The 26,812-nt window shown below is 30.5% G+C and overlaps 1 protein-coding gene across 3 annotated transcripts in view; it reads left to right on the forward strand.

Annotated features, from left to right (window-relative positions):
- The window catches only part of NOVA1 (NOVA alternative splicing regulator 1), a 158,367-nt gene that overhangs the window by 107,825 nt on the left and 23,730 nt on the right, over positions 1 to 26,812 (forward strand). For all 3 annotated transcript variants that reach the window (XM_021713984.1, XM_008061160.2, XM_008061161.2), the window contains 2 exons: positions 15,011 to 15,177; positions 23,255 to 23,326. In XM_021713984.1, coding sequence (XP_021569659.1) covers positions 15,011 to 15,177; positions 23,255 to 23,326 — 239 coding nt within the window. The remainder of the gene's footprint in view (positions 1 to 15,010; positions 15,178 to 23,254; positions 23,327 to 26,812) is intronic.

A 26,812-nucleotide genomic window follows, 5' to 3' on the forward strand; every position in this document is an offset into this window, starting at 1 on the left:
GCACTCCAGTCTGGGCAACAGAGTGAGACTCCAACTCAAAAAAAAGAAAAAAAGAAAAAGCAAGAGTAAGTAATGTGAGATGGGGACAGAGAGCTAAGCAGGAGCCAAATCTTGATGGGTTTTGAAAGCCATAGTAAGAAGTTTAGATCTAACTCTAATATGAGATAAGAAGCCATAGGTTTTTAGGTAAATTACATGTGATTTACATGTTGGAAGAATTATTCTTAGAGAAGAGTGAATTGTAAAGGAGCAAACAGAGAAGCAGGACAGTAATTGACTATTGTAGTGGACCTGTTTAGAGCAAATGGTGTCCCTGGACTAAGGAGGTATCAGAAGAAAGAGAGTAAATTAATTCAGAATATTTTATAGTATTCACAACCGGTGGACTAAATGAGTGTTATATGGAAAGAACAGCAACAAGGAAGTCAAAAGAAGAAAGAATAAAATGCCATGCTATACCACTTGATACTTTTCTTCTTTGTTATAATTTACCAGTATGTCTGTAATGTTGCCATGTTGACTGAAAACTGATTTACTGTCTACCTCTACATTTATACATCTCCTCAGTCTTTGTTTCCAAAACTTGGAAGAAAAAAGAAAAAAAAAATTGGCAAAGAGACTAAGGAACTAGTAAAGTGTACCAAGGAAAATATCCAAACGTTTCATAGCCCCTAGTAACCTGGGACTTGAAGGGGATGAAGGGTAACAAACAAATAAACTTCCCTAGCTGTTAGGGCTCTATGGGACCTAAAGAGCTAGAGATACATCTAAAGGATGAAGCTATAAGGAACATTCATAAAAGGTTTTAGGTGTGGGGCATATGCTGAATCTGAGGCATAGAAGGCAATATGAAGGGGTTTAGAAGGACAGGGAGGGGTAGGAAATTGAATGAGATTCGAAGATACTATGAGGATAAGAGTCTGATGATGACTGGTGATTTCGATATATAGGAATATGAGGAGTAGCAGTCTCCTGTAGGAAGATGGGCAGTTAATAGTCTAACTCATTATTTTAATGGCATGATGCCACTGACCTTTTGTTTTTGTTCCTTGTACTTATATAGTGGTCTTTTGATGGGGATACTGAGATACTATAGTAGCTGACAGTCAGGGGAAGAGTTGACTCCAAATAATCTACCTGAAGGATATTCAAGGACTTATTCATAGGGGCCAGATTAATGAGTGGGGGCAGCAGGCCAGAAACTGCATGGAAAGTGAACAGGAAACCAAAGACCCAGAGATCTCTTTTAAATGAAAGGCCAGAGGGAGACAGACAGCCAGTTGTCTGTCTTTACATGGATCAAAAGCCAGTAGAGTGACCAGAAGTCCAAGGATCTGTCTTCAAGTGAATTAGAAGTCAAGAAGACAATCCAGAGGATCAAGAGGTTTGAAATATCTTCTTATGATAGTGCATGAATATATCTGACAGTGAATCACTGTCTTTTACATCCAGGTGATATCTAATCTGGATCCTGCTAGGTTAGCCTTATCTATAGCATTTTAGTAATTCAGAATAAAAGAGGCTAAGGAGAAAAGCTTACATGAAAGAAGAATTGGAATTACAGGAACATGATTTTGTAATTTTTTGAGACATATATTTTTAAAACTAAAATTGTAATGGATAAGTCAGATGTAGTTCATAGTACCAGAGAAGCTTATCTGAACTGTAGCTACCTGTTTTGAGCTGCAGTCAAGCAGATGTCTGACAGATGTATTATCTGTTTTCACATTTTACCTTTAGCCCCTATAACTCTTAAGATATTCTGATATTCCTTAGTTTGTAATTTTATAATACTTAATTTTGAACAAAGTGAAGTAGTAATAACATACTCCATTGTTCACATCAGGAAATACAAAAATAAGTTTTAGCAAATGAGTTGAAGAACCTTAGAGAATTTCTGAGCCTCATTTTCAGCCCCAAAGTCACAGTTTTCTCTAAATTCATTGCAGTATGCTGAATCTATATATTTGACTAATATATTTTGTTGTTAGTTGTCAACATCATAGTCATAGCATAACTTTAATATACAAGTAAAATATAGATTACCACAATGTATTAATGATAAGTTTGTAATTTCTTTTTTTGATAAAATGTTGTCAATCTTTTGGTCCAAATGATAAAAGAAATGTATGGAAAATTCACAGCCAATATCACACTTAGTAGTAGACTAAAAGCTTTCCCTGTAAAATCAGGAACAAGACAAGGATGCCTGCTTTCACCACTGTTATTCAACATTTTACTGGTAGTTATAGCCAGAATAATTGGACAAGAAAACAAAAACAGTATCCAAATTGGAAAGGAGGAAGTAAAACTATCTCTATTTGCAAATGGCATGATGCTATATATAGATTCCACAAGAAAGCTCCTTAGAGCTAATAAATTCAACAAAGTTGTGGGTTACAAGATCAACACACAAAAATCAGTTTTCTTTCTATATCCTATCAGTGAATATCTGAAAAGGATACTAAGGAAGAAATTTTGTGTACAGTAACATCTGAAATAATAAAATATCTAGGAATAAATTTAACCAGGGAGGTAAAAGACTGAAGGCCTAGCTAAATGTAAAGTCATCCCAATTTCATGGGTAGATAAACTTAATATTTAAGATGTCAGTACTACCCATAGTAATCACAATATTCAATTTAGGCATATACGCCAGTGGAATATTATTGGAATCCAGAAATTAACCCATATATCTATAACCAATTGATTTTTGACAGGGGTAGCAAGTCTATTCAGTGAGGAGAGAACAATGCCATCAACAAATGGTGCTGGGACAATCAGATTTCCACATGAAGAAGAATAGGGTTGGAAAAACTGTATCTCACACCATATACAAAAATTAACTCAAAATAAATCAACAACCTAAATATAAGCACTAAAACCATAAAACTCTTAGAAGAAAACATATAGTTCTCCATTATGTTGGATTTGGGAATGGATTATTTGGCAGCAAAAGTGGGAACAAAAGAAAAGAAATAGATAAATTGGATTTAATTAACCCTTTGAACTTGGATGTTCTCTCTGAGGAGACATTGTAAATATAACAAACCACTCAGATGTCCCCTCTGAGGCGACATAAAGAGATTGCTAGTGATTATACAGAACAAACTTATGTAAGGGCAGATTTTACAAAAATGTATATGTTTTCTTGAAGTTTTCCACTCAAATTGCACAAAAAACAATAAAGCGATAGAATATATATGTTTAAAAAAATCATCTGGAGTTACGTAGAAAGAAAATGTGTGAAGTGCTTTCACAGTGGTGCCAACACTTCTTTGTAACAAAAGATAAAGAGCATTTATATAAGAAAGGCAGCTGTGGATATACCCTTTCTATCATATGACATAACTCGAAAAGAGATAAGCAAGTTACTGTAACCTTAAGCAAAAGCGGCTTTCGAAGTTGAAGGCAGATCATATTGAAGTATTGAGCAATGCACATTGAATGGATCTATCCGCACTGTCAGAAAAGTAATGTTCTTTTGATAAATTTGCATGCTTTTGTAATTTACAATGAAAATTTTTATCCATGTATTTAGTTTGTAAAAAAATGACAAAACAAAAAGACAAAAGTGAGGGTTATAATATAAGCAGCTGCAAACATGAGTTAGATTTGGACTTTTATACAGATAAGATAGAATAAATAAACATTGATGTGGAAGAAAATGATAGTAACAATCGTGATGTCCCACTAAGAAGAAAATGAGAGAATTTGATAGAAAGTGATAATGATGAAAGTGTTAGTAGTTTTGAAGAAGTAGAAGACAATGTATTGTCAATTGAAGAATGAGAAGATGTTTCAGAAAAAGATGATCCTCCAGTGTGAATAAATCTTGTCATACATTCTCCAACAACAGGACCGCAAATAGCAAGAAATATAAGAAAAAGCAGAATAATTATTTTAGTCTGTATTTTACAAATGAATTCTTAGTGTAATAAAAGAAATCATTATGCTGGGCTCGGTGGCTCAGCCTATAATCCCGTGCCTTTGGGAGGCTGAGGTGAGTGAATTGCCTAAGCCCGCGGGTTTGAGACCCGCCTGGGCAGCGAGACCTCATCTCTACAATAAATTAAAAAAAAAAAAAAAAATCAGCCGGGTGTGGTAGCGCATGCCTGTAATTCCGGCTACTCGGAAGACTGAGGCAGAAGGATCTCCGGAGCCCAGCAGGTTGAGGCTGCAGTGGCCGGGAGTGGCCACTGCACTCCAGTCTGGGTGACCGAGTGAGACTTCAACTCAAAAAAAAAAAAAAAAAAAAAAAGAAAGAAAGAGATCATTATGTGGATGAAAAAATAGGGGAAAAGAAGCTATCACACAAATTGATTTGGGATAAGTGACATTACATTGACCAACCGGAATTTTTAGCTTTTATTGCAGTTACCTTAATATGGGAGAAAGAAAATGAGACTGCATTGTCTGCTCAAATAGGAAAACACCTGTGAAAGACGTCAAACAAATGACTATGGCACAATATGTATCAAAAATGAACCTACAATGCATGTTGGTGACTATTTCACACATTAGCACAAGTCAGAAAAATATAAGATAAAATTTTGATTTTTTTTCATAAATACGTCCCTCAATGCTCAAAATTCTATTATAAGGCAAATATCATTGCAGTATAACAATTGGCTCCAGTGCTGTACTATTTAATATGAAGTGATTGATTTTTCACCATTTTGTAAAAAAGTGCAGCCAAGTTGCTGGTAAGTGATCTGAGAAATGTATCCAAATGCAGAGGGTTACATTTTTAAAACTTATGTGCGAGGAACATTATTGTGGTACATTATCAAAGGATATTATCAAGAACAGCCTACAAGATAGAAGAAAATATTTGCAAATCATGTATACAATAAGACTTCAATATTAGACTATGTGAAGAATCCCTAAAATCAACAACAAAAAAGATAACTCATTAAAAATATGCAAAGAATGGACTAGACAATTCTGTTAAGAAAATAGGTGAATGTTCAATAAGAATATGAAAAAATGCTTGGCATTATTAGTTATTAGTAAAATACAAATCAGAACTCTCAGATAGCACTTCACACCTATGAGGATGGCTATGTTTTGTTTTGTTTTGTTTTAAGAAAATAACAAGTGTTGGTTAAGCAGTAAAGAAATGGGAACCCTCTTACTTTATTAATGGGGATGTACAGTGGTTCAACGGCTATGAAAAGCAGTTTAGCTATTCCTCAAAAGGCTAATTATAGAATTACCAAAATTTCCATGAATTCTACTCCTAGGTATGTACACAGAAGAATTGAAATTAGACACTGAAGCAGATACTTGTATACCAGTGTTCATTGCAGTGTTATTCACAGTAGCCTAAAGGTATAAACAACCCATGTCCACCAACAGATAAATGGGTATACAAAATGTAGCGTATACATACAATGGAATATTACTCAGCCATAATAAGGAATGAGCTTTTGGCATACACTACAACATGAATGAACCTTGAAACATCATGCTAAATAAAGTAAGCCAGAGACAAAGAAAAATATGATTCCACTTAACATGAAATATCTAGAATAGACAAGTTGATAGAGACAGAAGGCAGATTAGAAGTTATTAGGAAATATAGGAAGGATAGGATGGAGATTTATTTCTGTTTGGGATGATGAAAATTTTTGGAAATAGTTGGAGTGTTTGTACAACATTTGAATGCTATTATTACCACTGAAGTATACTCTTAAAAATGGATAAAAGGGCCAATTTTTTATGTGCCACAGGTTTTAGACTGCCATTTTTATATTATCAAACACATATAAAACTGCACAAATTAATACCTTTTAATATTATTAATTAAATAATTCTTTTAAAAATACGATCACATATACTCTAGAAATGTCTGTCTTTTCAACCTTTACAAATTTTCTTTTCCCCACCATATTAATGCTATGCATATTGTCAGCAGTATGAATTTGTTAATCATTCACTGACCTGAATAATTCACTCCCTTTTGTAATCTGTACAAATGTGGACCTTGCCTTCATATTGGAGTTATGGGTTCATGATAAAGATGGAATCATTCTCTAAACAACACTATTTTTTGACAAGATGGTAATTTACTACTTAATCTTAGCTAATGCATTAATCCATGTTAGATCTCAAAGGTGATAACTTCATTAAATGTTAAAAAGAGGGCTGTCAGCAAAGATATTAATCTTCTTTATCTCACCTTAGAAGCAACAATTCTGCAATTCTGTTACCCTGTTGCATGTCCATTGGTATGTATGCTTTTCTCTTTACTTTCACATGACTTTGATTAGCGATACATGCCATCACTGGTCACACTTCTGAGTTTCTGAGCTTGATTTGGTATCACATAATTGTGGCAAACTGTTTCCCATCTTCCAAGCATAGTCTGCAAATGTCTGCAAATAAATGCCTACTAACATAAAAAATAGCTAGAATAATTTTAAGTGCTATTTTTCTCATAACAGAAATTTAAGAGTACAAATTAATGATGAAAATAGTGACAGTGATTGGGAGTGGAGACAAGTCAGCAAATCTATATGTATGCATATAAAATATAATTAATTTTTAATAAAATTTTGTCATGGTAGTTTTACATTTCTCTAATTTATAATGGAAATTAAAAGTTATTAATATTGATCAAATAAGGATTGCTATAATGGTCCCTTATTTAGCAAATTATTGGTAGGATCTTTTGCATGGCCTCAGAATTTGAAAACTAGAAATAAATTGCAATATATATGAAAACAATTGCAATTGTTAGGAGATAAATTGCAATATATATGAAAATGATTGCAATTTGGGTTTTTTTTGTTTTGGGGGCTTTTTTTGATGGCAGGATCTCACTCTCACTCAAACTGGAGTGCAGTGGCACAATCATGGTTTACCACAACCTCGACCTCCTAGGCTCAGGACATCCTTCCACCTGAACCTCCCGAATAGCTGTGACTCCATGACACATGCCACCATGCCCAGCTAATTTTTTTTTTTTTTTTTTTTGTAGAGACAAGGTCTCACTATGTTTCCCAGGCTGGTCTCAAACTCCTGGGCTCAAACAATCATCCCATCTCAGTCTCTCTTGCTGGTATCAAAGGAGCGAGCCATTGCACCCACCCTCAGTTGTTAGGTAGAATTTTCACATATATCAGTTTTAGACTTCTGCAAAAGTTATAATCCCATATTGTGCTGATTCTACTTTATGGGAATGGCTAGTTAAGTAAATAGTATGCCTTTTGCATAGTGGGTAAGAAAATGAATGAATGAGTAAACTGGACAACATCTACTTTGATTGCCATTCATTCTTTTTTCTTAAGATCTCTAAAGAATATGAGTATCTTTTAGGTTTTTCTGAAAAGTATGCACTCATTCTTTGACTTGAGTGGTTATATTTAAATGTCAAAGCATGTTCTATAAACAGAATCAGACTTTCTCTTTGTTAACTTGGAAATAAAGCATCTTTAAGGCCGTTTGCAAATTTTTTACAGTTTAGACGACAGTTTAGAAAACTTGATTGTGTAGAGAATTAATCACTTGGAGAAGAAATGCAATTATTACTTTGCATTATAAGTTTTCAATTCCTATGATTTCTTTTTTTTAATCTTCTTAAAATAGTGTATTTTCTTCTCAGTAATTATAGGGTAGGAGGAAGTACTATCAAATGTGCATTACTACAGAATAGTATAAAAGGTGCAATTACAAATTGAACTTTACTTTTAATGGCAATTTTCCTAAGTGCTTTTGTTGGTCTGAAAAATCGTCCTAAAAAATATTGCTAATAGCCTACACAGTTATTAACCATCTCCTCTGGTGGTCTGTTCTCTGCAAGACGGGTCAATCACTTCTTTTTATGCCAAACTTGGAATGAATCTGTAAAGAGATGTTAGTGGTACAACTTAGTGCCTTTTAAAGAATTATCAAATGGATGAAAATTATTTTCTCATAATCAAGCTAAAACATATGCAATTTCCCTCAGTGTTTTGGCCTAATATTACATTTTTGGGAGGTATGTGATATAATGGGGGGAAATGCTTTTTGACAAAATTTTAACTTCTCTCTGCAGTTGCTATATGTCTTTGGCACAGTTGCTTTCACTTCTGTACCTGTGAGTTGCAAATATCTATTCTGATTATTGTGAACATTAAATGAGATTGTATGTGTATGTATATTTATACAGCATTACATATTATGTACTATATAATGGAATCAATTACATACTAAATATATGTATTATAATTTACATAAATACAATTACCTAAGTCAGAAAATGGTTTGTAAATAAGAAGTGTGATCATTGTTAAAAGCACTGATCTTAAACTAATATTTTGTGATTCATATTTTAAAATTGCTTAAAATTTAAGTTAGTTACTCCCTCTGAGTATAGGGGCATAGAAAATAAACTAAGTAATAAAGAAAAGGCCTGTAATTGTAAACTTCAGAGAAGACCTTTGAATGACTTCGTCTTCTTAAATTGGTGAAGTATGTATTTCCTCTGAAAGAGTTCGATACGCATTACTACACCTAGTAGTCCTGTAAATGTCCTTAAATGGAGCTTTTGCTGATGCATTGCCTTAAAACGCTTAAATGAGACTTTCACTGATGTAATTAGTAATTAGCAATAAATATGGTAACCTAAGAAATAAATGTAAATCACCTATGTATAAAGACATTAATAGGAATAAATGTTTCTCATATATAGGTTATTATGAATGACACATTAAAGAAATGGTAACATTGTCTGTTGAAAGGTAATATATTTAAACAAAGGCACATATGACAATCTGTCAACAATTTTAATCTGTTAAATGTATGCTTGCTATTACTGATAATCTCATTTTTAAAGTAATTTATAATTTATTCTATTTAACCTGAAGTTTTTAATATACATTACCACTAATATTTTATGCTCTGTACTTTATTTTTAATTCTTAAACCAAATGAGCTACTGGTTATGCTTTTTTAAAATCATGAAAACATAGTTCCAGTAATTAGATTACCATGATAGTAGATTGAGGACAGCGATACAACCCATGACATATTGCTTTATTCATAAAAATTGATACTCTATATTTTGGTTTTCAAAATCAAGATGCCTATGTACACAATTTTTAACCTTTTAAGAAGAAAGTATTCAAGTAATTGACTGTAAACCTAGATATTAAAATAAAAAGCAAAACTAGATTTCACAAAGGTCAAGCATTCCCTATGGTTGTCACTAGGAACCTACTTATTATTAGTTTATATAATTTTAACAACTTTTCTTTGCAGGATATTATGTCATTGAAGATTCGAAGCAGCTAAGCATAAGAGAGGAAACTGTGACAATCAGATATTTAACAAACAGAAAACATAAGTGCAAGAAAGGGAAGAATATGAAAACTAATAAAGCAGATAGCACTCACAACGCACCATTTGTGTAAGGGTTAATAAACATACATACCTAAAGAAATCTTGAGGTTGTCACTTTATTACTTCCTAAAACTTTATAATTGACTCTGAATATCAAGAAAATGGTTAGATGTATTTGAAAATATATATTGGGAGATATTTCTTGAAATGGTAGAAACTAAATGTTTGTTGAAAGAAACATACCTGATCTATACAAAATATCCCGAATTAACTAACCAGAATTACTAATTTCTCAGCTCAGCAAGAATCTGTTATCTTACTGTAAACTTCTATATACTGTGTTGTTTTAAATATCACTTTTTGCCTATTGCCAAGTTAATTGGTATTTCCACTTCCTTCTGTTCTTTTAGAGGCCAAAATTATTGCTGTAGGTTGTCATATAAGTATTAATGAACATTCTACTAGATTTTTGATAATAATATTTTATTTTGAATTCACCATCATTCATATAACCATTTTTGTACTTTAGTATGAATACTTCCTAAATAATTATATATCGGTATTCTTATCATAAAATACTGGGTTGTATTCTTAGTAGGAATATAAACTGAAGCATTTTCTTCCTTTATACAAAATGTTCACTAATTTTCATTGTAGTTGACAATTGAAAATATGTGATTTAAATCATTAGCACATGCCCATTATTCCAGAATAGTCAGTCTCATTCTGGTTTAGCAAATGTCTCAGATATCTAAAAAATTTTAAATTGCACTTTATACTTCAGCGAAATATTTCTTTTTTTCCCTAACCTTATTCCCTTAGGTAGATTACATTTTTAGAGTTGATCTAATTTTTTCTACCCTAGGAAGGAGAAAAAAAACTGTTGAATTATTTATTATTTCGCCTAGTGCCTTTCTCAAAGCCCTTTACATCAAGTGCTCTTTTAATGAATACAAAGATAATTTATAACTTATCACAATTTTAAAATCATTTTCCCAATTGTATCTCATTTTTATATACATCAACTGATCATATAAACCTAATAAGACTTACTGGTTTTATAGACATTTTGTAGACTTTTTAAAAGACTTCAGAATCAATAACTTGCAAATTTTCAAAATACAAGTAACAAGTAACTTAGCTCAGGAGTTGCTCACTTATTTAAAAAATACTTTTTGAGTATCTGTAGTGCGTCAGACACTATTCTAGACACTGGAGTTACAATAATGAACATGACAAGGTCCCTTTCATGCTTTTTGTCTTCGCTGAGCCTGTTATTGTCCCCCAGTGTTTTCCATAGCACTTATTTTATTTTAATATTTTCTATATATATTTTATTTGTTTTATGTTTAGTACCTGTTTACATGAACTAGAATATGAGCTCCACGAAGGCAGAGAGTTTTGTTTATTTGTTCATTGCAGTATCTTCAACTTCTAGTATGGTACTTAATAGGGACTCAAAAAATATTTTATCAAATGAGTGGGTTAGCTTAGTAAAAACCAAACTCAGTTGTGGCGTCCTGAAAGCCAAGTGAAGTGTTTTTAGAATAGAATGGTAAACTATGTCAAATGTTTCTGATGGGCCAAGAGCAAGAAGACATGAAGATTAGATTTATCCTGGCATTGATGTGTTGAATAGTTTCGGTGGAGTTGTGGGACAAATGCTATAATGGAGTAGATTCAAGAAAGAAAAAAGTCATATTGGAGTAGATTTAAGACTGGATGGTGAGGAAGTATAAAGAGATATATAAAACCTATTCAAGGAATTTTGAGGAATAAATTGAACTGTAATTAGAAAAAGGTATGAAGTAAATGAGGGCTTTTAAATTTTTTTTTTGATGAAAATTGTAAACATACATAAAAGTAAAGTAGTACAATGAAACCCTTAATACACTTCATCTGTATCAACAATATCAGTGCTGCAAATTTCAGTCATTTTACCTGAGTAAATTTTAGTAGGCATCTCAAGAAAACAAACAAAAACAATGACACTTTCTTACATAACCTGATGCCATAATCACATCCGTTAAAGTTAACAATAGTTCTTTGATACTATCTAATACTCAGTCTTTGTTAATGTTTGTGTTTCAAATAAAAGTTGTTTGATTGGATTCGATCAAATTCTAATTTACATATAATCATAATATATCTTAGTCTACTTTTGCCTAGAAAGTAGTCCCATCTTTATTGATGAAGCTGGATCAGTTGTTCTGTAAACTATTTCGCATTCCTGATTCGCATCTTTACTTGTTTAAGATATTTATTTCTATGTTTTTAGTATTAATCTGTAAACGTTAATGTAGTACTAAATGTTTTATTAGATTTCAGTTCAGCTACTTTTGAGTACATCATAATTAGTGCTGTTTGGTTTGTATTACATCACATCAAGAATCACATAATGTTTGGTTTTTGTGTTCTTCATCATGCTAATGATCATTGAAGTCAGTTGGTTGTGACTGCTGTTTCCATTAAAAATGTCATGTTACCCTTTTATCTAATGATTTTATCTATTTATAATCTTTACCTTAATCGATTTTTTCATTAGATTTGTAAATGGGTAATTTTCTAATTCTGTCATTGTCTTTAACAATTGAAGAAATCGTGACATATTTTTGCTAATGGGAATAATCCAATAGGAAGAAAATTTTGACAAGAAATAACTCTAATAACCAAAGAAACAGTAGATTTGGTAGGTAAAAGAGGATGGGGCCCATCGAACAAGTGATGGATCACCTTAGATAGAAAAAGGAACTGTTTGACTTATCCAAAGTTACAGTAGCTCAAAGAGAGAATATATGTTACTAAGTTTTGATGAAAACTTTACTAGGAAGTCTATTTGATAATTCTAATTTTAGAAACCTGTGCATTTTTCAGCATTCAATGTTGTATATGAAGTCAAAACTTAAAGACATTTCAAATGTCACTGTCTGTATTTGACAATGTCCCTTCTTACTACAGTTTTTGTTATTTCTCCCTTAAAAGTGTAATTTTAAATTAATGGTATCTTATACTCCTAAATCTTTAAATTTTACAAAATATGGTCTTGTACTTTTATGTAACTGATTTTCAGTTCTTGTTGCTAGTCTATTCCAAAGAGAAATAAATACTACTGTTAAATAAAATAAGTAACCGACAGTTTATTTTAGACACTAATGGAGCCTAAAAGCCTTTAAAATGACTTCAAAAATAGTAACTTTTATGATTTATTGGCTCATTTGTGCTGCATGGTTTGGTCATATACCTGACAGTCTTGCTGTTTTGTGTCTTTCTTCAAAAAATTATGGTTTTGTGTTATCTGAGTAAAAAAAGCCATTAGAGTTCAGAAGAAGAATATGACAGCATCCCTTCTGATGATTGCAGCATTTCCCAGTGATAAGTAGTAGTTCTAATGGAAATTATATAATTCAATATCCAAATAATATATACTACAACTGTGACCCTCTAAACTATCAAGTATATCATACATGCTACTATGTGAAATTTCATTCTAAACAAACATTAGAGTAAAAAAAGCCATTAGAGTTCAGAAGAAGAATATGACAGCGTCCCTTCTGATGATTGCAGCATTTCCCAGTGATAAGTAGTAGTTCTAATGGAAATTATATAATTCAATATCCAAATAATATATACTACAACTGTGACCCTCTAAACTATCTTCAAGTATATCATACATGCTACTATGTGAAATTTCATTCTAAACAATCATATGTCTTTATAACTCAGTGATTGCCATTGACTGTTAGTCTGTACAGTCTAAAGAGTATTTGGGCTGCTGTGTGGTCTAACATGTATTATCAGAATTTTAAAGACAGCATACGTTTATAATCTCTTGAATTATTTGGTGCCAAGTTTTGTTTAAGTTTTAGTTTTAAAAAAAAATAATAATTATTTAAGTTAGACGGTTTTGACATTCACAAAAGAACATTTTATAATTATCTCCAAAGCGGAAATGTAATCTGATCTGTGTTTTGTGTTGTCTGCTGACCTGGATAAAAATACTTTGGATTACCTACATTGAGTAGTTCTCATTCTTTCTAGTCATTTATTGGGCACTTAATACAGTCTTGTAAAGACTCCCTAGAGTTTCCCTATAAACTAGATCATTTTACTCAAGAACCTTAAATATACATCAATATAGACAAGAATGAGAAAAGCTAATTTAGAGAATCAGAAAAAATTAAGTCCACAAACTCATAATGTTTTTTGCATTTTATCCATTATACAAATGAAAACTATACTTTCTTTCTATTGAAATATTTGACAAGTGAGAAAACGTAGTTTTTCATAGAGCAAATTTTCATTATTTAAAACATAAAAATTTAATTTAGATGTGCCCTTATAAGTTTACTCTTATTTTTGCTTCTAATTCCTGTGACCTAATCAGCTTTCTAGAAGTAATAATGATAGTGTTTGCTGTTGTTCTTAAATCCAAAACAACTGGAAAAATGGTTTGTGTCATTATCATGTAAAGAGGTAAAAACTCTATATTTTTTAGCATTTGTGATCTTACAACTTTGCCCTTCAACATATATTTTAAAAAACATTTTACAAAGTTCCTTGAAATTTGAAACAGTAACACCAAAAGGAAATGAGTTAGGTACTTACAAATGTTTACACTAATGCAAAAACAAACAAACAAAAAACTTACCTATTTCAAAATTCTGTTCTTTTATTTTTTGACATCTGTTTAAAAAGGAAATGCTTATTTATTAGAAATTAGTTTATATGTTGTATTGGGATGCTGAGAGGAAGATTACAGTTGAATACCAGGCTACTGCAGTAAGCTTCAGAACAGTCTGAAAAACTGATTTATTTTTATTGCCTTAATATGTATCTGTAAAGTATAAAATAGGTTATAGGACCTGTGTATTAGACTAAGCTAATTTCATTTTAGCCCTACTTAAATTGTATATCTCCATTTTACTCACTAGATTTGAAACAAATACTATTATTATCTTTGTCAATTATTCATGAATTTCAAGTTTCATAAACTATTTTCAATTTCTTGTTCAATTTCTAGCTTAGTCGTGACATGATCTTTTTATTAAAATTATATTATCACTAAAGGCAACAATGATTTCTTACCTAGGCTTTGGGGATACTACAGCACAAAACCAAACTAATTTACTCTTCACCTAGAACTTATATGCTAGTGGAAAAGTACAAAAGGAAATATAAAATATCAGGTAGCGAGTATTGCAGTTAAAGAAAGAACAGGGTAAGTGATGGATCAAGTGCACTATCCATGCTGTTATTTCCATTATTTTTACATAGTACCGTCTTTCAGTTATCTGGCTTGGATCTGTTTTTCCCCCAAAGAGTAACCTCTTTGTAAATGGGCCCATAGATTTTTATGTGTGTTCACAACTTCTAGCCCTAGGACCCTTTATAAATACTCAGTATTACTATGTCAATGAATGAGTGATGTGCACAGAACTTATCTGGATCTCTGATTTTGCTGGAATTCAAAGGCCTTTATTGAGAGTAAAACAATTAGAAAAGAATTGTAAAGGGACATGTATATATTAATTATGTTTGGTTCAGTTGAACATTTTAAATTAATGTGGAGGTCTTTAATTAATTTTTATTTTATTTATTGGCACTACTATATCAACCTTTTTCTTAGCTTTTTAAAAAATGTAAAATAAGGAATGTTTTCTGAAAACTAATCTTTTATCCATAGGTACTACTGAGCGAGTATGCTTGATCCAGGGAACAGTTGAAGCACTGAATGCAGTTCATGGATTCATTGCAGAAAAAATTCGAGAAATGCCCCAAAATGTGGCCAAAACAGAACCCGTCAGCATTCTACAACCCCAGACCACCGTTAACCCAGATCGCATCAAACAAGTGAGTGTTTAGTTGGAAAATCAAAGACAAATATCTACAGCATAATATAAATTCCTTATAAAAAGAAGCCTTAAAGTTTTAGCATAAAACTTTTTTTTTGACATATATAAAACATACCAGAGTTGTCATTTAGATATTTAAAGACTATCAAGGTCTCTTCCTTAGAATGTCCAACTGATTTATTGATTAACTGAATTATTCATTTATTAGTGTTACACTGAGGAGCACTTATGTGGCTCTTTTCTTTGTGACTGCCCTTTTTAAAATTTATAGTTACAAATTTTATTAATAGGAACTTAATCTACTTAAAATTATATCACTTTTTAAATAAAGTATAAAAATTAAAGTAAAGCAATACTCTGAAAATTTCTAATACCCTATTTTTAGTGATATTTGTAGTGTTCAGTAATTATGCATAGAGACTCCTGTTTTGTTAATTTTATCCTGTTCAACATTTTTCAAGCAAAAATATGTATAGTAAATTTGTATACCTAGTATACGGTCCTTTGTTACAAATCAGCTATCATGTTTTGTGTAACTTGTGTAGTATCTAAATATATGTCATAAAGGGCCAATGTTTATTTATATGTATGGGATTTTTTGTAAGAAAAAGTTCTGCTTGATAAAGACCAATGTGAGTATTTAAGATTGAGTAATGATTGGCATGATGTAGGAGGAAAAATGTCATTATTTAATGTTAAATAAGATGGATTATTCCACCATAAACTTTATACGTCTTTAAATTTATTTGATTCTTTATGTTTATAAGAATTGTTCCTACTTTTGCCCTTTTATAATTAGCCTCTTATATGTGACTGACTTTTACTATTAGTAGACTTTGCCTTCAAAAGAAATGAAATGTATTAATCTTAATTAATTCACAGAATATTTAATTTATAGAATTTTAATGTTCATTGTAATAAATTTGAAATGTAGCTCAAAGTCGTATTAATTTCATGTTTCTGAATTGAAAAAATATTTTTATACTAAACAGTGTTATGAGTCTATTATCATTTTATCAATATATAGATAAATATTATGTTGACAAATAAATATAAATGTAGAAATTAGTAATTAGGTGATATATTTTTAAATTATAGACAAATACTCAATTTTCTATAATTACCTTTTTAAAAAAAATCCCTCTGTGTTTAAATCATGAGTAGGTAGTGGTTATTTCATATTAACTCATTTATGTTATTCTGTTCATCAGTGTCAGATTGTTTAATTTGTATACCCTTCATAACTTTTAAAGGCAGTATCCCTTAATGTATACATGGAAAAATATAAATATTTTAAATCTATAAACATCAGTGGATGTTTTATTCTTCACAGCCTTTTTTAATTTTAAAGTTTTTAATTTTTCTACACTACACAAATACAAAGATTAGTTTTAAGACTGATTACTTTAAAAAGTGATACTGTGACTTTATCACAGTATAAATTGTAATAGTAGGAGTTTAATTAAGACTTCTGGGTTAAAATCATCTGGTGCTAAAAACTTACTGAATGAGCACTGAAGTATAAGGTCTACTGACTTTCTGCCTTAATCCAGCCTATTACTTCTTCCTTTTCTTTTGTAACTTCTGTGAGAAGGTGAAATTTACTGATAGAGGTGAACATTTTGGTTTTTAATAAAGTAAAAGATAAAATGTAGTTTGATTAGTATGATATCACTGACTGAATGATCAGGACAATAATATGAATTAATTTTTGTTATTTTTATAAGGACAAATAGCTAGTACCATCAAATAATAGTTTATGAATCATTAATAAAGTTCTAATTTTCTCTATGGTAACATGATATGTACAGACTACCCTGTATCCAGTGCTAGTATAGATTTATGAAGACTAGAATTTTAAAATATTTGGGTTTTTTTAATTTTCCTTTTTTGGATCTTATTTAAATTCAAGATGAGTGATATAAAGAATTGTGATTGATTTATTTTTATGTGTTTTCATTCATTTGTAAGCCTTGTAGATATGCATGAATTTAAACTATTGTTGGTTATTTAATATTTTGATGTAATCCATAATGTGTGTGAAATATAGTATTACTTAAAAGAATTTATCAAAAACACAACACTAAATGTAGTAGGACAATATATATATATACCTAAATGCTTTCTTTGTAATATAAAAATTGAAAAATTTACTTGAGAAATTTAATGAAAAAGTGGAACATATATCTAAGATATTATAGACAAACTGGATTTTTTGTATGCTTTTAGTTTAGGATTCTCTGACTTTCTAGGTATCCAGTGTTACCAGTGTAGTATTTTTTGCTGAATTATTCTCCAGATAGTAACTCAAGTATATAAATTTAGATGACCATGATTGTGTTTCTTTTATTAAGTATATAATAATGTTTACAATCATTTTGCAATAGGATAGATTAAAACATATATATGATGTTTAAATATGCTTTAATACATAGAATCAAAATAAGTTTTCTTGTTAAATAGTAGTCTTTCCCATAAGTAATGGGATAGCATTAACATTTGTTATGGGCTTCAGCCCTAATTTTTAAAAATTATTTTGTTAAAACTTTTTTATTAGCAAATTTCTTCTAAGTAAGATCGAGGTAAAGAATAAGCATAGAGTTTTTGAAAATTCTGGAGCCAGAAAATCTAACCTCTCCATAGAAATTGATTTATGTTGAATATGAAATTATGGATTTTATTACTTATTTCAGTTATTATACTTGTCCATTGTTTTTTGATTGATAATTTTAAGGTTTTGCTTGTTAAAATGTATAATTTATTTGTAGTTGAATTTAAAATAGGTATTCAAATTTAGTTCTAAACAAACAAGTCTTGTTTTAAAAGTTATAATCATATAATTTATTATGGACTTTTAATAAACTATCATATTCTGAATTGTGCTATCTAAATATAGTTGGGAACTGAGTAAATTGCATGAACCAAAATATTCGACCCAAGTGAAGCTTACACTTATTGACTAGATGGGTCTTCAAACAAGTATAATTTCTTTAGAAAGTAGTACGTACATATTGATCTCACAAGTCTTTCATTTAGTAGAATGATGAAATCTAGTATGGTAGCTTCATATCCAGCTTCACATAATTAGAGCTGGTGGAATATTCAATTCTTTTTTTTTTTTTCTTTCGTTTTTGAGTTGGAGTCTCACTCTGTCACCCAGACTGGAGTGCGGTGGCCGCTCCCGGCCACTGCAGCCTCGACCTGCTGGGCTCTGGCGATCCTTCCGCCTCAGCCTTCCAAGTAGCTGGAGCTACAGGTGCGCGCTACCACGCCCGGCTGATTTTTTATTTATTGTAGAGATGAGGTCTCGCCAAGTTGCCCAGGCAGGTCTCCAACCCGCGGGCTCAGGCAATCCACTCACCTCAGCCTCCCAAAGGCGCGGGATTACAGGCTGAGCCACTGAGCCCGGCTAATTCTTAATACACAAATATATTTTTACGAAAAGCCACATTAGGAAAGGATGGCTAGGGGTATTTAAATAATTATTTTGTATTTTAAAAGAAAATCAAAGACATCAAAAAAATCTCATTTAGCCCAAAAAATTTTAGTCATTGTGACCAACTGTCAAAGAATAGCTCTTGTTAATTTGCTTATTATTCAATCAATCATGAATTTATTAAATGACTTTTCTATTTTTTTTCTTTTTTTCTTTCTTTCTTTTTTTTTTTTTTGAGTCAGGGTCTCACTTTTTGGTCCAGGCTCCAGTGTAGTGGCATGATCACAATGATCACAGTTCACAGCAGCCTGGACCTCCTGGACTCAGGCGAACCTTCCACCTCAGCATCCCAAGTAGCTGGGACTACAGGTACAGGCCACTACTCCTAGCTTTTTTTTTTTTTTTTTTTTTTTTTTTTGGGGAGAGGAGATTTCACTATGTTGCCCAGGCTGGTCTCCAACTGCTCAAGCAGTCCACCTGCCTGGGCCTTCCAAAGTGCTGGGATTGGCGTGAGACATCACATCCAGCCTGTTGAATTCCTTCTTAATGAATTACAAAATATTTTAAGTTGTTGCCCTTTTCCTAGTTTGTAAGTGCATAAAATAACTTATAAAAACATAAACTTTTTTCAATATGCAAAAACTACGATATAAACAATATTCTGTAAAAGTTACAGGAATGTAAAAGAATTATATGCTAATAAAAAGACGAAAGCTTAAACTGGACCTTGAATATTATGTAGGAATTGTCTAATTAGAAGAAAAGAAAGAAAAATGCTTATTTTAGGAAGGTGAAACAATATTGATTTAGGAAGAAGGATGTTTGTTGAATAGTAAGGAGACTATCCTGGCAGAAGTGGAACATTTATGTTGGAGTTTAGAGGAAATTAATACTAGGTAGATCAGATGGGGCCAGATAATGGAAAGCCTTAGATGTCTGGCCAGTGGACATCTGGTAGACTACAGATTATTTCTAATATTTTCCAAAAGAGTCTTTTTAATCTCTCTGGAAAGTTATGAGAAAAGGAATGCACTTCTGCATTTTATTATCTTTTAAGCTGAAAATCAAGATAGACACTTGTAGTTACAGCTGTTCATAGGAAAAGAGAACTATGGATTAATTTGATCAGATGTTGGGAGATAATTTAAATGTTGGAAGAAGGGAAAAATATTTGTCAGAGATGAAAAACTAAAGACACAATTACATATTTAAATATTTTATTTATTTTTTTAATGGTGCAGCATACAGGCTTATTTAACAACTCAAAACAAGGGTTTGAGAAGGTGATTACTTTTGTAATGTTATTCCTGATTTTGAATTACTATTAAGACGGTTGTTCATTGCTGTTTTTGCTAGACCTAAAAATACTAGAGGTTCTTGACAGGTTATTGCTGTACGCTTGCTGCGGGGTTTATTTATAATAATATTCTCTGGCCCAGCAAAACTGTCATTTGTTAATGAGAATTCATCTTATGATTTGCAATAACTTTTAGTTCTTATTTCCAGAAGCCTAATTATGTCTACATTTAACTGAATGCCTATTGTTAGATTCTTGATTTAAAAAAATTACTTTATATTCTAAAAAATTGATTACTTTAAAATTATTAATATACCTCAAATTTTTCCACAATAAATATTTTCAGCCTTCAATGCATAAAGAATTCTTAAGCAACCATTCCAGTCATGTAATAGAAAATATATTATACTTTTCCATTTGAAACAGAAAATGCCTTTTAAAAAAAATGATACCTAAAAAAAAAGACTGTGTCCTTCATATTTATTATTTGAAAAATGTAAAAATAATTAAATTTTGGAAGCATGTGTGCTTTGTCAATGTTATTGATAACTGGTATATCCAAATATTGTGTGGATATTCAGTTGATTACGTCTTCATGATGAATATAAGAAATTTTACTAAAGGACATTTACCTTGAAACTAATAATTTTTAATTAACAGGAAAAGGATGTAAATATTTTGCTTATAAAATATTAAGAAAACAAACGTATTGTATATTGGAATCTTTCTTATGGATTTTTTGTTCCATTTATATGTATGATTGAGAACAACTATCACACCTGTTCCATTAATTTGATCAGTATAACTTTTTTAATTAAAGGTATTACTTTAATAAACTTATATTTATCTGTTTATGAGAATAATTTTTCCTCCTAGTATTAAAAAAACAATTGAAATTAAAACTTTCTGGAATATTTTTATCATTATTAATTGAATTTGTAAAGCCGAAGACGTTTTTCTGCTTAAAAGTATTTATATGAATAATCGCTAGAAAACTGATCATCTTTATTTCATTACATTTTCATTATTTTAAGGATTTAAACCAAGAAATATATTTAGAGACAATTTACTGTGATGTTTCAGCAGTCATATCACTTAAAGCCCAAAAACATATATAATTTTCACTTGTTTATTTAATATATTAAAATGTAACTTATCAGTCTATGATATTTAATAACTAAAATTTTAAGTGTATTAATATTGTCCAGAAGTTTAAAATCGTTGCTTTTATTCCTATGAGAAGGAAACAGCATCAGAATTAGGACAGTTTTGATAAATACAGGTTGTATCAATTATTAATACATGGTCCAATATTTTATATTTATGCCAAGCAAAAGAAAAGCAATAAAAAATTGACAGATCATTTTAATCTAAGTAACTACATTGATATTGCTACTTTTTCCACATAGTTCTTTACAATAAAGACCTTAATGAGAATTTATATCCAGAAGTAGTAGGTCATATGCAACCTGTAATACTTCAAATTGATTTTACACTTTATGGAAATAAGAGCCCAACACACATAAAATCTTGTACTTCTATAGGTTAATGAACTTGGATTCTAACCTATATTGGGAGAAATGGCCTCTAGATTTATTTAATATCTGTTAAGTCAGCAGCCTCATTGTTAATCTGAGATTAGGACAGCAGATTTTTAAATGTATATTAACTTCCCCAGGGTATATACTATGTAGTAACAGAACCAGCAGTAGGCAAATAAAACCATTACTATTAAGTTCACAAAAAAAAATAGTAGCATAAAGTCATTGGCATATGTCCCGATATAGTATTGGTTGAAAAGAAAATATTAGGAAAAATATTAATGACTAAAATGAAGTGTCTCTGGAGAAATGGTAAGAATTAATTATAAAGAGCAAAAATAGAAAATAAAGGATTAGAAACTTTTTTAAAAATTATATGAGGTTTTACTTCTGACTCTAGCTCCCATCCCCTTTTTTATATGAATTGACAAAAATTTTGGTTTGACTCACCAAAGATATCTTAGGTATTAACTTAAGAAGAATCAGGAATTATTTGAGAAATGAAATACATAAAACAAGATACAATGTAAGAATCATTTTATTACTGGAGGGCAGTGAGTTTACCAGGAGTCTGTGAATTGCTTATCATTTTTTTTCCTCTCTTAACTCCTTTATTCTACTCAAATTAGAACTTTTGTAATCTTAGCTTCAAAAATATGACTTTAATACTTTTCCTAGCACTGCTGAACCTTTAAAGTTATGCTTTTGCTCATATCTGAATAATTTTGACAGACATATATTAATATAAAACATAATATCTATATACATTTGTGTCTTAATATAAAAACCTACCTCATTACACTTATTAAGAAATATTATCTATTGAGGATATTACTTTAAGCAATGCAATTTTGTTAACTGAACATATGACACTTTTTTAAAAAGAAAAATCTTCATATCTTACACTTTAAGATTATTAGACATGAAAACTTTTAAAAATATAATTGTTCAACATGTATATGTGGTCTTATACAACATATTTAATACATACTATGTGTATATGTTTAGAAATGAAATGAACAATAAATATGATTTGCAATATTTTTGTGTTTATTTCTGACACAGGCTGATGATGCTACAATATATTATACCCTTTATCTATATAAAATTTACTGCTTAGCATAAATTATAAAAATATTACGGTAATTTGTTCAAATGCTATCAGTTACCTGTTTATTAATATGAGGTTAATGTTTACATTTTCAGACGGGCTCTAAATTTATTAAAAATTAATGTTTTAGAAGATAATCTGATATTAAGAACTCAGAACTGCAAATTTAAATTGCTTTTAAGTATGGATCCCTAAATTCATGTGGAATCAACTTGTTGGTGATGTTCAACATATTAAGTAGGTGGATACTTTTATGCCAAAGTAAACTTCATTTCACCACTTCTTCAAATCTCCGACTGTATTCATTGATAGGACAATGACTCTTTCAGTTTTACTCATTGAACTTCTTAAATTTTTCTTTGACATCTCTTTTCCCCCAAGAAAACAAGAGGGAAAGAAATGAGACTACTATTCATGAATATGGTCAGGATACCTTTAGTACTCATATGAGTTTTTATCAGTCACCGTCATGATTTCAAGTCATGAATTTATTTTTACATGCTTATGCATGCATATTTACATGCATTAGTTACTTAATTAATCTTAAAATCCATTAAATTTGAATAGGAGAAAAATTTATTCATAGGATTTTGTTCTCGTTATATTACATTTTATTTTATTTTGTTTTATTTAAATAATCAGTTTAAGGCTTATAAAGGTTGATTTGCTCCTGAACTGCTTTGTTCCCAGACATTGCCATCTTCCCCAACTACCACCAAGTCCTCTCCATCTGATCCCATGACCACCTCCAGAGCTAATCAGGTACAGTATCATCCTGTCATCTACACCATACTTTTCACGGGTGATTGCCTGCAAACTGGAGAAAAAGATAATGGTGGGTTAAGGATTTATTCGTTCATTCACATATATGCCCCATGATCAGATCCCAAATAACCTAAGAAACAAATATCAGTTATTCCTAAAAATTTATATGCATTTTTAATTTTAAGCAACAAAAAATTATATTTAAATTGTAGATTGCTAGAATTTTGGATTTTTATTATAAAATTATGATTGCTTTATGGAACTCTTAGGGCTATTTATTGAGTTGATATTTTTAATCTCCCTGATTGTATCTTCGTAGAATTCTTGGTATGTAAATTAAGGATATTATATATGTAAAAAAATGTATAAATTGAGCAAAGGTATATCTTTAAAAGTGAATGCAATTTTATTTGCTTTTTATTGGAGACATGCCTTACCCTGTAAACAATTTTAAACTATTGATGAAAAGCATTTCTAGTACTCTAAAAGCAACTGAAAATTGGTATCTGTGGTCATTTTAATAATGTTCAAGAACTCAGGAGATGGTGTTTTCTTACTATTTAAGAAATTCTAAGCATTTTTATTGCTGGAGTGGCAAACTTTACAGTTAGAATATATTTTATTAGTGTGATTTGATGATTGTTTTGGTACTAAGTATTTTTAGGTCATTGTTCAAAAATGTTTATTTTGCTAAATAAAAAGAGATTATCTAAAGCATTTTATGTAATTCAGAGCCATACTGTATTTTAATTTGAAAAATGTTTAATAATATATTTATTAAAATGATTATACACATTTTTATTTTGTCTGAGTTGAGCTTCATTTAGGTGAGAAATACTATTTTCTTTTAAAAGTTTCATTTTTTTTACTAATACAAGATCTTATGGTATTATTTAAATACGAAACAAAAGTTTACCTTTTGTATATAGTTTTCATATAGTTGACTAATTAACTTAGAAATATATTTGCTAAATATGTTAAATGTGACTTTTGCATATTATCTAATATAAGGCTATCAGAATTATTTTGCTCATTTGATTCCAATATTTTTGAAACAGCAAGAACATTTTAAATAACTGGAAGCAGAATTAACATTATATAGGTTGATATTATACATTAGAAGTTTCATTTTCATTTTATGCAATAGTGTTCCCTTCAAACAAAAGGACTTTTTAATGTTTACATTTTTAGGTCCAAAAAATTGATTAGTAAATTACATGACTCTAGTGATGAAACCCAACACTTCTCTTTGAAGGAAATGATACTGCATAAAGTGCGAACCAAGCTTTTATTACATATGCATGAAGTTAAAAACTATATATACATTTTCACTCTACATACCTTATCTTTCACTGATCTTTAGTTATGTCATATAGAAAACTATTGGGAAAACAACTGATTTTGTGTTTTAGTGTTTTTTCTGTACTTCATCATTCTGTCTCTTCGAAACAAAAACAAGACAAACAAGCACAACAACAATAATAATTTTTAAAAATGATTATTTCCCAAAGTAAAAAGCTCTGGGCCTAGAAAAGAATATCATCTTAATAATTTTGTCTTTTAAATTAAATTTTTATTTTTTTAATTTATTCTTATATGAGCATGTGTATTTTTATAAAATGATTTCTTAGCATGTTAATTATACACCTAAGTTTACCATTATTATATTTTTATCCTCTAGATATATTGCTACATTCATCTCTGCTAATAAATCTAATATTTTCCCGTTTGAAATAATAAGTTATTTGTGATTTTATGTTTTGTCAAGTGTATTCTGTTATATTTGTTGCTTATACTGTTTTCTTCTGTTACTATAAAAAGAAGCATAATATCTCCTGGATAGCATGAAGCAAGATATAGAAGAAGAACAAAACAAAAATTTTAATCCATTGAAAGAATTGTACTTATCATATTAGTCTTTCATACTATTAGTAGTTTTTGTAATTATTTCATTCCCTACAGTTTGTTCTAGTAGATTCTAATCATGTGGTATGGCAAAAAGAAATGTATTTTTTGTTCATTTTGATTTTATATTACACAGCTCACAATTGTTTCTTGTGGATAGTTCCAATTAATTTAGCTTCACTATGCTGACTTATCATCTGGAAGTGTGTAATCAACAAAGGAAAATAGTTTCTAAAATAATAATTTTTAACTGTGATAAAAAGAACAAATATACTGTTAATATTCAGAAAATAAAAAATAAAAAGCACAGAAAACAATTCGAAGAGTGAGTTTGATCTGCATTTCCACCTTTAAAAGTTTTTTATTTTTTAAGAGGTGATTACACATTTTAGTACGTACTGAAGTTTATACTTTCTTACTCTTTAGGCTTCTTAACATGTTTCTACAAGGCAGACTGACAGACACTAACTATGGTGTTGTCCTATGATAATTTCTTCCTAAAAATTGAAGGACTAACATATGAGAAACCTTATAAAATGGTGGTCAAAATTCAAAACTAGAGAAAAATTGCCTATGATGAAATCTTTGTACTGCCACTTACTTACTGAGCAACTTTGTCTCAGTTTTCCAACCTATGAAATTCAAAAAATAGCACATCCATAGGATTGACATATGAAATAAATAATTACTTTTGTCGTGTTCTGTTGGTTACAGCTAGTAATATGTTCCATTCACACTTAAGGAGAGGATTATCCATATTGTAACAGCAGGAGGTAGAGATCATGAGGGGTCACCCAAATATTGTCCTATGTAGTATCTCTTGCTACTTCCTCTCTCCTAACTAGTGACCTTACTTCCTACTTCATTGAGAAAATTGAGGCAATCAAAAGAGAACTTCTGTACACTCATACAACAGGAAATACTTAATGAACCAGCCTTTATCCCACATATTCTGTCTTCTCACCTATTACCATAGGCAAATTTTCCCCTCTCTTGTCTAAAACCATTCTTTTCAGTTTTCCATTTAACCTCATGTTTTTCTTTTGTTTCCTTTACTCAAGAACATTCCTTAAGCAATACTGCCTGCATTTTTATCTGTCAAGGTTTTGCTCACTACCTGATCATTACCATCAGTGTACAAATGTCTGATTTTTCTCTCATCTCAGAAAACCAAACGAAACTTTTTTTAATTGTCACCTATTCCACTAATGAATGTCTTATTTCTTCTTCTTTTTAGTACAACCTAGAAAAGTATTATCTCTACTCTGTTTTCCAATTATTATTCTTAAACCAAAAGTCAGGTTTTTGCCTCAACCATTTCACTAAAACTATCAAAAACATCAGTGATGATGACATGCTAATTCCAAGAGTCTATTCTCAGTATAGGTTATTTTACAATTCATCACTTCCACCTCCTTGATATACTTTCTTTCTTGGCTTCCTGGATACTGCACACTTGGTTTTCCTCCTGTATTGTGCCGCTTCAACTTTTCCAGAATCTTTTACTAGTTCCTTCTTTTAGTCCTATACTCTTAATGTTGGAGTGCTCCAATTCTCAATACTTGGGACTTCTGAGTC

Source organism: Carlito syrichta, unplaced genomic scaffold (genome assembly GCF_000164805.1).
Source record: "Carlito syrichta isolate Samal-C Ts95f unplaced genomic scaffold, Tarsius_syrichta-2.0.1 Scaffold305121, whole genome shotgun sequence".
Lineage (NCBI taxonomy): Eukaryota > Metazoa > Chordata > Mammalia > Primates > Tarsiidae > Carlito > Carlito syrichta.